We start from the raw sequence: 14412 nt of genomic DNA, 5'->3' as shown, positions 1-14412 counted from the left end.
TCTAACAAAACAAAGCGACGAAGCCGACGATTCAAACGGTGGTTTTACTCCGTATTTTCACTCGTTTTTCTGACCGTGTTTCTCTGTTACTCTGCTCTGCTCGGTCACGGCCAATGCCGGCTCACGTACGGCCGATGACGACACACGCCAGCCAACGTCGGCAGACAAACGCTGATTGGTCGGCTGAGTTGGCTCCGCCCGTCTTGCTTCTGATTGGTCGGAAGTTGTTCATTCAAACTGAAGCCTGAACAGCGCTGAAGGAGAAGCTCAGAGCTTTTTTAATCTTCAAATGTCAGTCCTCAGAAAAATCGTGTCTGAATATTTGTTTACATATTATATGTTTGGAGATTTGTCAACATAAATGTCCACAAAACAGGAAAAACCCCAACAAAGTCGAGATAATGTAAGAGTTTTTATTAAATAGAGTTACTGATCTGAATGTAATCAACAAAATCAAAAGATTATAAACTCATAAATCAATTAAAAAGAACATTATTTACAGGTGTAGCTCAGCACATGTATCATTCATATCATTACAAATGTGAAACATATTTTTCCTGATATTTGTTCAGTTTCAGAGTATAAAAAAGTTATTAGTCATTGTGTTCAGCCCAGAAAACACAGGAGAAAATACAGGAGAGAGACGCAGAAACATGTGACCAACCTCAACAGGCAGCTGTTTGATTATCACAGCGCACACCAACATTTTTGAGGATATTTTGGACAGGGTCGGCTTTGTAAAAACTCAGGGTGGAGCAGATTTCCATTAACCAGTAAACATGTGAATGCCACTTAACCTCCACTTTAAAGGAATATTCACCCTAAAGGTATTCTCCCCTGTAAATTAACCAAGCAATATAAACAGTATAATGTGTCATCCAGTGGTAAATCTGCTGTTTGAAAAGACAGTTTAAGTTCACTAAAACAGATTTCATCACTGTGACATTTGGTGTTTTCATCTGCAACTGAAGAAAGCACATGAAAAAACACTGACAACACAGAGAGAAATAAAAAAACTAAATCAGAAAAGCTGAAAGTCAAACAGAACAAAAGAAAACCAGTAATTTTTTTCTTTCAGTGATAAAAACTTGTGTTTCTTTGTGCTGGATGTGTGTTGTCAAAGTGGTGAAGATTGTGTTTCTCTGTCTACTTGTGTTTTATTTATTTGCAATATTTTTTCTCCCCAGATGTGACATAACATTATCTTAAACACAGCTGGTGAATTACAGTGTAATTTTGTTCTATGAACCACGTACCAGTCGAATATTTACCGGTTCCTTCTTTAATGTTGGTACACAGGCAGAAAACAAGACAATGGGGATCAAATCACCTGATGAGTGTTTGTTTTTTACTGTAACAACAATTAACACCTTATGCTGCAGTCAGTCCAAAGACTATCAGCTTATATTGTCTGCGCTCCCCTGTGAAATCCATTACACTCCATAGTTTCTTTTCTACCACTGCGCCTACATTTAAACACACAATATGTCATTTTCCACCACTAGGGGGCTCTTAATCAAAACAATTTACCAGGAGCTGAATTCTCCTCCTCTCTAAAACAAACAGACCAGCGACTAAAATCAACCATCTGGATAATATAAAGTTATAAACAACCAAAATCTAAAAAGTGCAGTTTGAAAATGAATGAATGTATATTTTGCTCAAAGGGGATGTGACGCCCTCTACAGGAGACCAAAAGAAACATCAGCTTGATTAAAAATTCTCTTGGTTTGAAAACGTCTGGAAACATTTGGGATAATGTCAGAACACAACTCAAAATATATAACTCAGGTCTGTTTTTTAAGACATTTAAATGTGGAAAAGTTACTTCTTACTTATATTTTTAATTTAAGAAGCTGTAAAAAATACAATTAAAAAAATACAATTGATTCCCAGGTTTTAACTAATTCATGCTCACATTTTAACTAATTTGTGCATTTTTCAATTTTTATTTGCACGCTTTAACAAATTATTCCATGTTTTACTATTTTGTTTGCATGCTTTGCTTAATTTTTTCAAACATTTAAGGTAATTTGTGGCTGTCTCTCTATATATATGCATTTATCTTGTGTGCAAGAATTTAGTAAAACATGGGAATGAACTGTATCTCGTGCACATTTTGATTAATTCATTAGCACATTTTATCTTTTTGTTTGTCTTTAGGAAAAAAAAAATGATATGACCACTCCGTATTAATGTACCTGAATCATACAACATATTTAACACTGTGAATCACTGGCTGTATTTTAAATCGTAGATGAAAACATGAGTTGATTAACTGATCAACAGAAAATTTATTTTAATAATTGAATATTTGTTTTAATCATTGTTGAAGCAAAAGTTAGCTTGTTCCCACTCCTCTAATGTGACAATTTTCACTTTTTCTTTGGCCAAAACAAAAGATTTGAGCACGTTAGCTCAGACTCTAACATCAACATCACATCATCGTACATTCGCCACAGAATAAATTTACAATGGCAACCAAAAAAAAAAAAAGCTTTTTGTGCACAAAATGAATCATGTGACCTCCATCCTCGTACGTCATCTGTGTTTCTAGTAAAATGGTTTAAAACGTTGACATGCTCAAACTCTCTGATATCAAGGTGGCGTTTTGTGCGAACGTGACGAAGCTTTCAGTGTTACTGCTGGAGGAGGAGGAGTGAAGGAAGGGATGAGAAAGAGGAAGGGGAAGAAGAGGCTGCATTAATTCAGTTTGTAAGAAGTTAAAAAAATCTCCCCTCCCCTGTTTCCCTCCCCCCGCCTCAGATTCTATTATTGCAGAAGAGGAGGAGTTGAATTTAAGACAGCGCTCATAGAAAAAGTAGAGTTTCAGTTTTTAAGCCCAGTTTCTCGTCTCGCAGGAGCTCAGGTGTTGCGTTCAGGTGCTCTCTGGTCATCAGAGTTCTGTCGTATTGAGTCCAGTCAGGGTGAACGTGAACGCTCCTCCCTCTGTCAGCCTGTCGCACTTCTTCTTCGTTCATCTTTTCTTCTTTCTCTAGTTTTTCAAATCCTTCCCTTTCTTTCTTTTCCTTCGTGTCTTTTCTTCCTTTCCTCCCTTCCGTATCCTCTTTCCCTTCCTTACATCATTTCTTCTTTCTCTCTTCCTTCATTCTTTTCTCCTCCTGTCTTATTCTTTCCAACTTTCTTTGTTTCTTCTTCGTCTTTCTTCTCCATCATCTGCTATTCTCCCACTTTTCTTTTCTCTCCTTTCCTCAAATATTCTCTCATCTTTCTTCTCTCTCCTCCCTCCATCCTCTCTTCTCTCTGTCCCTCATCTTCCTCTCCCTTTATTTTATTCTTCCTTTCTCTTTTTGTGTCTTTCTTCTCCATCCATCCCTCTTGTTTCTTCTATCACCTCCTATCTCTCCTTTCTTTCTTCATCTCTCCCCATTCTCCTCCTCTCCTTTTATCCTCCATTCTTTCTCCACCTCCCATCTTTCCTCCCTCCCTTCATCTCTCCTCCCTCACCTACAGACGGACAGGTAAACAGACAGACAGGAGCGTTCCGTCCAATCAGGAGCCTCAGTTTTGATCACATGCCCGTGGAGGACAGTCCCAGCCCGGCAGCCTTGCTCATGCAGGGTAAACCCTGAGCTCCGGCTTTTGGGAAATCGTGCGCCACCACGCGACCGTTCTCTCCTCCGAGTCCCGACGCTCCTCCTCCTCCTAAACCTCCCATCACCGCCATGCCACCGCCTCCTCCTCCTCCTGCTCCTCCCGCCATCCCCCCGAGGCTGGTGCTCATCATAGCAGCATCAATCAGCTCCTGCAAGACAGAGAGAAGGGAAAAGGAGCCTGTTTCAAAAGTTTCAGGTTTCACGTTTTGTTCCTCTGATGCTTTCGCCTTGATCTCAGCTGTAGAAGGAAAGACAGAGATTTCCACCATCTTGTTTTTACTCTGTTGACTGATACTGAACCCAATAAATCAAAAACAAAACTAAAAGGCACAGTGATACTTTGAGCTAAATGCTAACATGCTAATGGATATTATGTTCACCATCTGAGTTTAGCGTGTTAGCAGTTGCTAATTAGTACTAAACACAAAGTAGGGCTGAGGTTGAACGCCTCAGAGACCTGGTAGATTTTTGATCATGTTTAAAATCAAGTTACAACCTGAAAGGACCATAAAGTTGTTTTAAAGTGACAGAAAGACAATGTGAGAAAAATCTCCATGTTTACAAAACAAAATGTCAGAACTGTAATTATTATTGAGTTAAAGCAGTAACTGTTGCAGTGAGGAAGATTTAATCTTACACATTTAAAAAATGTCTAAAACAATTTGAAAACAAAAACAAACATTGGAAACGCAGATAATTTAAAAATTTGTTAATGTGACTTGTTGATTTGTAGAAAACAAACTGCTGCTAAATTGCTCTGTTTTCTTCTGAACTATTTTATTGGAGATAACTTAGTCTCTTTTTTTGTTCTTTTATTCCAAATAGCTTATTTTGGTCAAAACCAAAGAATTAAAGGTCAAAATAAAAACTTTGGACTGGATAGATCTATGTGGAACTGCAGTTCCCATAATGCTTTGGAGGATGTAAACATGAAGTATTATGTTGCTGTGGATCCAGTGTTACACTGTGGACCTCAGATTCATATTTTGTTTTTTGTCAAACTGTCATCATTAAAAGAAGTTGAATTTATTAGCAGCGTCTTCTCGTTATTTCAATGAGGATTTATGGACATGTGTTGACAATGGACGTCAGAGATAATAACGTCCTGAGGAGGTGGAGGTCACAGTGAATTTGACTGAGTTTGAACTATAATGATGCCTCTGCACTTTCTGTTTCAGTATTAAATGTGATTGTAAACATGTAAACAGATGATTGGAAGGTTTTTGAACAAATACTGTTTGGGAAACACAGTCGTCACCAACAGCAGTAACAGTGATAGTTGTTTCTGAGTAGCATGGTAAAGCTCCTTCACCGTCTCTCCTCTCAGTGAGACTAATGATGTGGATCCAGAGTTAATATCCTGTTTCAGCTCTCTGAGGCTCTCGTACTCCCTCGCTGTTTGCCGCTCAGCATCAACGGTCGCCATGCAGTTTGGTACAAATAAATCCCAGGTTTATTCGTTTTTTTTTTTTTTTTACGGGAGCAGCTCCAACACTCAAAACACCTCAGAGCGAGCGCTCCCACGTCTGAGCAACAGAGTCAAACACTTACCTCCCTCCTGCTCTCACCTCGACGGCAGGAAGTTAACAGCTTACAACCCACCTTGGTCAACTTCCAAACACTGTAAACAATGTATCTCTCTCGTTCTCATGTCTCTCGCCCGTCACTCTTACTGTGATAGAGCTTTTTACTGTCACAGTGAGAACAGCATCTGTCTGTGGACAGAGTCTGACTATCAATGCTGCTGCCTGCAGGCATCAGCATCCACCTGTTCTGAATCAAAAATAAATAAGCAGTGTTGGTTTTTAGCGGGTGTAATGCTTAGTGCCAGGAAACAGTTTTAATTTGAAATTATTGGACTGACACTTAATGTAAAGACTCAAACTTTCAAGATCAGGCCTCTGGCTGCAGCAGATCAACTTTCATCTTTATATACAGTCATTGGCAGCAACAGTTACTCACAGAATCACTTCCCAGAGAAAGCTCTATTTTTGCAGCAATGCTTTACATTGAGTTAATAGAGGGAAAACATTCACCTCTGTTTTAATGTTACAAGAGAACAGGCTGCAGTATCAATAATGTATCAGAGGAGGATGTATCATGGCATGCTCTTGTACTGATTAGTCCTCCTGATGCTGCAGTGCTCCTCCATTTGAATACATCTACCTCTGCAGCAGGTAACCGCAGTGTAACCCTGCTCTGCAAACTCCTCCATCTGCTCTGACTGATGAAATCCTGCACACATGTTGTGTCACTGCTGCCTTCAGCGAGGAGGTTTTAAGTCCTCCCTTTGTGCCCAGACGCACATGTGAAGAGAATAACAAAAGTCCAGCAGAGAGGAGAGTAGCAGTCTGGTGCTTCTGCTGTGGAGAAAATGACTCTAATGACTTGTTTGTTCCTTCTGAGCAGCCCCATCAAAGTCTCAGTATAAACCACCAGCGCCTGTAATGAGGCGACTGCAGTTTCATCACATACAGACGCCGGCAATAAAGAGGAGCTCGAGAGCAGAGTGTCAGATAAACAGAGTTCAGCTGACGCTCTTTTAAATGGCAGTGATGTTGATGCTCCTGCCCTGTGGCTGCCGTTATTCTGCTCGATGAAGAGCTACGATAAAGCTAAAGATACTGCAAAGACAAAGGTCCTGATGCACATGATTGTGAATGATAGAAACTGTGTACAGGTCTCTGATGATCCAACAATATTTACATCTGAGCAGAGGATAAACTCAGCTCATGCTCATATTTGTCCAGGTTTGACAAGTAATCTGCTTAATTTTACACGTCACAGCCAATGAAATTCCAGTTTCCTGTTCCGACTTCTCTGAGTCTCTCCTGTTGTTTGAACAGATCTGAGTCCAAAAACTATTCAGAGTCATTCTACTGTTTTCGCTGTTACGAAGAAGAGAAGAGGAAATGGCTGCAGATGATAAAGGAAGTTATAATTCCTAAACGATCAAGGAAAAACAATGTTTGATGCCAGCGAGTGCTAAAATTAGCTAGCTAATCAAGCTAACCATAGCACCTGCTGGTAAAAGCAGGTACCCCTGATATAAGCTATGAGTTTTACAGGGCTTACAGAGTTTTACGGATAGAAACTGAAGAACTGCTCGATCAGCTCATACGCTTACAAACTGCAACACAACAGGACCACAGAACCAAGGGTCAGTACAGCCGACAGCTCAGACCTGATGACTTGATCGAACTGGACTCACCTTCATCCTTCTCGACTCGATCCGTGACTTATAGCAGAACTCGACCAGAGCCACGAGCATGGCTAGCCCCAGCCCGCCGATCAGAATGTAAAACACTCCCGCCACGTTGCTCAGACTGAGCGCGCTCGTCTTGTCCTGTCAGCACAAAGAGGTGGGGTCAACCAATCGTGGTCCAGGTGGTTTTGACATCACTGCAGTTTGAATTCTGGATTGTCTGAAGCTAAATCGCTTTATGTTAACTAGGACATTATCAAAATCTCCAAAGCTAAGATAAAATATGTTTCTAACTAAGACACTTTATCAGCATTCAAAGGCTGCGATACAGAGGCAACATGAGACAGGAAAAAAAGAAAAGAAGATTCTTCTCAGGCTGGTCCAGGAAGTGAAAGTCCAACTAATTTTTCTCTATAAATGATGTTGGGAGACTCACAGTGGATCAGGATGAAACTTCAACAGTTCAAAGGGTGAACAGCTGCTTTAGAAAATATCTGGTTCTGGGGGACAAAGTCTGAGGTTGTAAACGTGTGAACGCACGTCGCAGCAAGAAACATCCAATCACAGAGCTGAATTTTCTTCTCATAATTTGGGATATTATCTTATTATCTTCTCCATTGCCTCAAATCACAGCCTTTGACAACCCATATCAATATATCTGTCACATGCAGCTTCATGCACAGAAACGCAAACAGACTGAGGGAAAATAAAATAAAATAAAAACTAATCTCTATAGGCAGCTTTCTTTGTTAATTTATTGGCTTCAGCATCTCTCTTCTCTACACCACAGTTTTATTGAAAACAGAGGAGTGAAAGGAAATGGGATTTAATTGGTTGTTGAGCTATTGTTTCAGTGGTTGTGTGTTCGTCTGTCACATGCATCACTTTGGTTTTTTAGTTTGATGTCACGTGACTTATCTTTCTCATCCAGTAGCATGCAACCTGTTAAGAAACAACCAAAATAAACAAACAGGAGGAAACAGCACTCAGAGAGACCGAGGCCTTTTCCTCAACACAAAGTGCTGTGAAGTTGGGGAGAGCCTATTAGAGGGCTTTCCTCTCCAAACTGTCATGTCAACCTCATACAAAATGTATGAAAAGACCCTTAGAAGTCAGACTGAAATGATATTAAATGAGAATTGATGTGTGTGAACATTGTCTCTTTCTACCCATGAAACCCTGTTTTCTTTAATTTTCCTTGTCCACTCTGATTCTGATCCTCTAATTCATTTTCTGAACATTGGCTATTAACACTGAAACTCAACAGTTACAGCAACAGTTACATTTCTTCTTTTTTCTCCTCTTTTCATTGATTAACAACAAGACTATGATTATTGACACCATCTAGTTAAGAATTCAGTTGGACGGATAGAAATATGGCCAATACTGACATAGAGCATATATCACTGTTTTACAAACTGAAACATTAAATAAGATATCACGGAAAGAGTCAGGGGATAAATGTTAAAAAAAATAGACCCTTACAGGATGAGAACGTCAACACCTGCAGCAGCTTCATGATCAATCAAAAAACAAATCGTCCTGGTTGAAAGAGCAGGAATCCAATCTGTCAAGTTTTTATCGTGGTCTTATCTGTAGTTTACAACAAGTTCGACATTGGAGGTGACCTTACATCTATTTTTTTCTCCAAAATCTGAAGCAGAATATCTTGAGATCTGTTCTCAGGCTGTTTCCCTGTTGTCATCTCAGAAAATTACCATTTCATTTCCTCCTCATGTGCTATCCTGACTCAACGTCCTGTGATTGGTCTCAAAGTTCGAACCATCCAAAAAAGGTGTTTTCACACCACGAACGAAGCAAACCATGGTTCAGTTTGATGCAGACCTAGACTACCTCTTTTGGTCCAGACCAAACAAGTTTAGGTGTAAAAGTGTCCTTAATTAAGAGGGTTTTCTGTGATGAGCTCTGTATTTTTAAGGACATTTTAATGTTCACCTTGTGCTTTAGGATAATGTGATGGACATTTTCTTTAGATCAAATCTTCAATCATTGAATTCAGTTTTTCATTTCTGCTTTGAATAAACCAGGCAGACAAAGATGATCACTAAACACTGATGTGGACATGGCCTTGGGTCTCTGTCATTCTCACTACACCAAACTAATCCATCCACACCAATCACCACACATTACTGCAGTTTTCAGTCTGACATTAAGATTGTCTTTTTCTCCTCACCGACTACAGACTGTTAAACATTTCCCCCCATTCGTTAGTGACGGTCTGTTACACAGCGAGCTCAGAGGAAACAGGAGGTACATGACAGATTGGAGACAAAAACATCAGTGTTTGTGTGTGTGTGGGAAGGGAAGTAAAGGGAGGGAGGGGTGAGGGAGGGTGAGGGGAGGTAAAGCTGTGGTCAGTGGCTTCAATTTCATTTGGTTAGCAGCCATAAACAGAGAGAGAGGAAGGGAGAGAGTCATAAAGTGATAGAAAGAGAGAGAGAGAGAGGAAAATATATCTGCAGTTTTAAAAATCTGACTTTTTACATCTGACGTATGTTGAAAAATAAATAAATAAATAACTGGCTTTTAGTCTGGAGCTTCTCCTCCAGGCCAGATTTGTCACGTTGATGCAGAATAGCTTCTTCCCGCTTGAGACAGAAAAAAAAAATTAGCCTGAAAACGAGTCATTTTCAAAACTCCAGGCCACTGTACAACCACCGGGACAGACTAAAAATATAAATGTAAATGTGGAACCCAAAGGCGGTGAGGATTTGCGATTAAAAGTAAAGTGATGTAAAAAGTCACATTTTTCAGCAGAGTCATTCGTCCATCCGTCCGTCCGTCTGTCTGTGGCTGCTTCCAGTGAACTGTGCTGACCACAGGATTTTCTGGAGAACAGAAGGAAGGCTGAGCAGAGAAAAGCCTCTGAAGAAATCTGATGGATTTCCACTGATCTGGAGACATGAAAACCCTTATCTCCAAAAAGTCTGCTTTGTCAGAACCGGCTAAAGCCCAGCTCATTTTCTCATCAATTTGCATAAATTTGTCTGACTATACGCACCGTTTGGAACAAGTTTTGTGGAAACTAAGTTCATAAAAATGTACTCAGCATATAGACGTCAAGTGCAAACTGGAGTCATGGGGCTTTCACATGCCATCAGAAGAGTTAAATAAGATCATGTTTTGCTTGATTCTTCGTCCAGTTCTTCAGAACAGTCAGCTGAGCAGCAATGTTACACTCTGAAAACAAAAAACTCTTCAGCCGAAAATAAGCTCTGACTGTAAACACAAAGGTAGATTCACAAAGGTAATTCCACTCATGTCTGCCCATTAAACATGAAGCTACAGTCAGGAGACAGTTAGCTTAGCTTAGCACAAATGAAGGAAATACAAGGGAGTGAGGGGAGAGTTCAGAAGATCAGTTCAATTCTTTGAGTGATTCTACAGAAAGTTTGAAGTTAATACCTTCTTCTTTTTGCAACTGAAAGTCAACTCTGTCTGAGAAAATGTTTACAGCAGCCATGATGTCATCATCACTGTCAAAATGGCGACCACTGAGCTCCAAAGCTTCAAATCCACATTCAGCTGACATTGTTCATTTTCTCAGATAGAACTGACTTTCGATTTTTAATGACCTGAAACAGAAAAACTGTAAAAGTTATTAACTTAAAACTTTCTGCATATTAACAATCAATACCAAGGCTTGTACTCATAGAAACAGAGCTACACCCAGGTAACTACGTTTGTGGGTGAAATATCAGTGTTTAAAGGTTAAAATAGTCATTTAAAAAGAAAAAAGACAAATAAACTGAATTTGCCCAAAACAAACAAAAAAACTATAAATATTTCTACCATACTTGAAGAGAGAAAAACCTTTCCTTTCCAGAGTGTACTTGCTGAGGTCTATGTTTTGGGGGATGTGGGTTTGATGAGGAAAGATGGGGTGGGGGTAAACCAACACATGACCTTTGGGACCAGGCCTGAGCGACCTCAAGAACTGACCTTTCTGCCGGAGTCCTTGTGTCCACACTCTCCCTTGTCATACCACCACTTGTTTTTCAACTTGTCTAAGACGGCTTGTTCATTGAGCTTCAGTACTGCTAGGTTTACTGGGATTCTTCAAAGAACCATGGAGGGGGTGGGGGGGGGGGGGTGGGTAGGGAATAACATAAATAACATTATGCACCTCTATGTTATCTTATGTTATTGTTCAGCTGCACAGCGACAGGGCTGCAGTGGCGGCGGCAGCAGTGGCAGCAACGACTTTAGCAAATAGTAGCATTAGCAGTACAGATGCTGTGGTACGCTACAGAGAATACCTCAACAACAAAGAGAAAGGAAAACAAAAGCAAACAAAAATAGGCACAATCACACATAAAACTGTTTTGGAAAATGTCAGCGTCAAAGTGATATGCGTTAATACTCCATCTAGCTTTGTTTGGCCTGACTCCCTACGTGCGAGATGTGTATTACTATATCACTTTGGGTAACCGGCAAGAGCTGAAAACACTCCGGGATCTTTGGGTTTACTGAGCAACACTGCTTCATACAGATACAGTCTACTGTCCACAAACCAGAAATCATATAAACTGTAGTCTGCAGGCGAAGGTAAATTGAAGTGGACTGAGTCAACACTTTAAAATACTGAGACGTTCTGTTCCAGGGCTGGATATGTAGTTACTACTTGTTATAAATGTAAGTGAGAGAACACAAAAGTTTTTTGGCTCTCTGTTGTTTCAAGACTTAGCTAGCCTGATACAGATCGTAAAACGGCAGCAGAGTCGCATTTGACAAATGACTGAATGTCCCATATCTGGTAGCCTGATGGTTAAGGGTCATAAGACCTTAACGTTCAGGATTCCTCTCTCTCTTTAGACTGTCAACTGGCAAATAAAGGCAAGAAGTCAGAGAATTCTCTTTGAATGCATTACAGGGCTCTTGCATCTCTCGTACAGGCAGCTTTTGTTGAGTGAAGCTCCTCAAAATTAAATGAAGAGATGCTAATTTGGTGAAACTGGACCCTGGTGCACATCTTTGTATCACGCCCACAACTCTGATTTATTAAGTGGTTCAAATAGGTCAGGTGTTTGATTATTGTTGCCCTATTTTAAGCAACAGTCCAATCAGAGCTTTGAAGGTGGGATTACGATTCCACAGTTTGCTTGCTACCTAGCTACTGCATATCCATGGAAAATAGCTGCAAGCCTGGGAAAGACAGATGCAGCTGTGAAGGTTTATATAACTGAATTTACAAAGATAATAAATCAGCTAATTTCTCGGATCATGCTGGAAAACATTAACTGCTCCTTGCAACTGCTACCAATGCTTCCTATTAACTAAATGACCTTGATGGGATGGATAAAGTCATTTACTACTGAGTGAAATCTGCTGAGCGTTGCTGCTTTTAAGGACAGTTTGGGCTCAGTGATTGTATAAACATGGATTTAACTGGCCTGATGGTTTTTGTAAACTGGATGAGCTCAGCTCTAGGGATAATACTTCTACTACTTAATACATCTTGTTTTGTCTAGACCTTCTAGACCGAAGGTCTAGACCGTTAAGGTGTTTTTTGTAAAATACCCCCTGGATCAGAAGGTGAGAAAATTTTCTAGTCCAAGAGAGATTAATGTTGATAGAGCAGTCACCTCTTACTCCAGCTGTAGAACTAACTGTAACTATGAAAGACACCAAACATTGCATCATATTTTTAGTTTCAGTGGTGCCATCCGGAGTGTTTTATGCTGATATTCAAGTTGTGAGTTGTTGCCGGTTACCCCGGTGTGCCATTTGCCTGTCGTTACCCGTTGGGGTTACGGTGATCTGACCTTGGAGTCCCCTCCCCCGGTGCCGCACTTCTCCTTGTCATACCACCATCTGTTTTTTCAATTTGTCCAACAGGCCCTGCTCGTTCAGTTTTAACACTGCCAAGTTAACAGGGTTTCTACGGGGATGATAGTAACAATAGGGGATAAAAGGGAACTAAGTGTTAATGAGCAGGTGACTACCATAGTGAAGAAAGCAACATCATTACATGTATCTACTGATGACAGGCAGGTTATTATCAGTGTAGTCATAAAATGAATGGTGCACCAAAGGACAGGTTCCCTGCTCTTCAACCCAGACCATGTCAAGATGTTGTTTACCATCATTTAAAGTTGTGCACATTGCATCCACGTAGCTTCAGTTTAAAGGATTCTGTCGCAGCCATTCAGTGGGCTTAAACACTGTCTCATGCTGTAATCATTCAGGCTTTCAAACATCATCATAAATCTCCTTTTTAAAATAAAAAACACAGACAGAACTTGTGTATGTTCTACAAAAGCCAGCAAGTCCTCTGACCTGAACCATACTGGTCACTTGTCCCTACCCTTAGATACGACCTATAGGAGTATAGTTGCAGCAGGTGTTCATCATGATTACAATAATAAACAGGTGGTTAAGAATGTGGTCATGGTTTGGTCTGATGCCTATTGGGCAAAGAGTTGGTTCAAGGCAGACAGGGACCTAGCGGTGGTGATGGATGCTTGGGTTGTCACCTTTCTTGGGGTGTAAAGTCCTATTTCATGGTATCAAGTAGTTTGACTCACTTCAGCACTGGCTTTCAAACCAAACTCCCTCAAAGGGGGTTGGTCTGAAGCTTTGATTGACCTTGGCCCGGGTGATCTTTGACAACCCAGGCTGTTACATCATTAATATTCTCTATACGCTTGGTGTAGCTGTGTTTGCATGAACGATCACTCTTGACCAGTTGGTAGCAGCGATGAGGCTTTGGACTGACGTCAATGTAAAACTTCCAAGTTAATCTCAGTTTTGATTATTTGTTTTGGATATCAACCATAGAAATGAGATCAAGCAGCAAGGATTAGGGTATCGACATGAAGGCTGGTGTCACTCTACATGATAAAGGAAAGACTGTGATGTTTTGGGACGACCTCTAAATTGAACAACCACTTGAGAATAATCCTTTAAATCTTCTTTTGGACATATTCAAACAGGATAATCTGAGGATATCAACAGCTAAAAATTTGACATGTAGCTGATCTCTGAGAGAAGGAGCTGATTGGAGTTGTTGGTGACAAACACATTGTGGCTGCTCCTTTTGGCTGTGGCTTTTAAATGGATGGACGGATGGAACAATTGTTCCTCTGGCTTGTGTTGAGCCTGGTGATGAGCTACAGCAGAAAGGTTAGGTTTTCATAACTGAAGCTGGTTGTAAGGTTGGTGAGGGAAAACAACATTTTAATATGGTCTGGGTTGAAGAGCAGCAAATAAATCCTACTACTGACTACTGTGCAGCAAACCTCAACTTGCATTCATTTCCATACCTGATAAATAAAGGAGAAACAACAGTCAAATGTTCAGACATAAATACCATGTGGAAAATAACATGTTAAAGTAACAAATTCAGATTAGAATTAATCACATAAGATGGAAAGTTGTCTTTTACATTTGTGTCTTTTTCCTACCATCTTCTATTAACCTACAAAATAACAGAAGTACCCACTGGTTGCCTGTTGTTGCCCTTTACATACCAGTGATGGTCAAAGCTACAGAGTGACAGAAAGAAAGCAGTGATGTTTTAATGGTGAAAGCCAAGGAAAATTAATCACTACTATAGTAACAGTAACA

General features: G+C 40.2%; 1 protein-coding gene across 1 annotated transcript; it reads right to left on the bottom strand.

The window, feature by feature from the left end:
• Positions 1 to 399: 399 nt before the first annotated feature.
• LOC108890239 (glutamate receptor 1) lies at positions 400 to 9666 on the bottom strand. The gene is made up of 2 exons (XM_018687092.2): positions 6829 to 9666; positions 400 to 3766 (listed from the first exon to the last, which is right to left on the bottom strand). Exons 1-2 carry the CDS (start codon positions 6886 to 6888, stop codon positions 3533 to 3535), a joined length of 294 nt encoding a protein of 97 aa, XP_018542608.2. The 5' UTR covers positions 6889 to 9666; the 3' UTR covers positions 400 to 3532.
• Between the last annotated feature and the right edge of the window lie 4746 nt (positions 9667 to 14412).

Source organism: Lates calcarifer, unplaced genomic scaffold (assembly GCF_001640805.2).
Source record: "Lates calcarifer isolate ASB-BC8 unplaced genomic scaffold, TLL_Latcal_v3 _unitig_1706_quiver_1602, whole genome shotgun sequence".
Taxonomy (NCBI): domain Eukaryota; kingdom Metazoa; phylum Chordata; class Actinopteri; family Centropomidae; genus Lates; species Lates calcarifer.
Note: the sequence above shows the minus strand (reverse complement) of the source record. Positions and strands in the feature narration are given on the sequence as shown.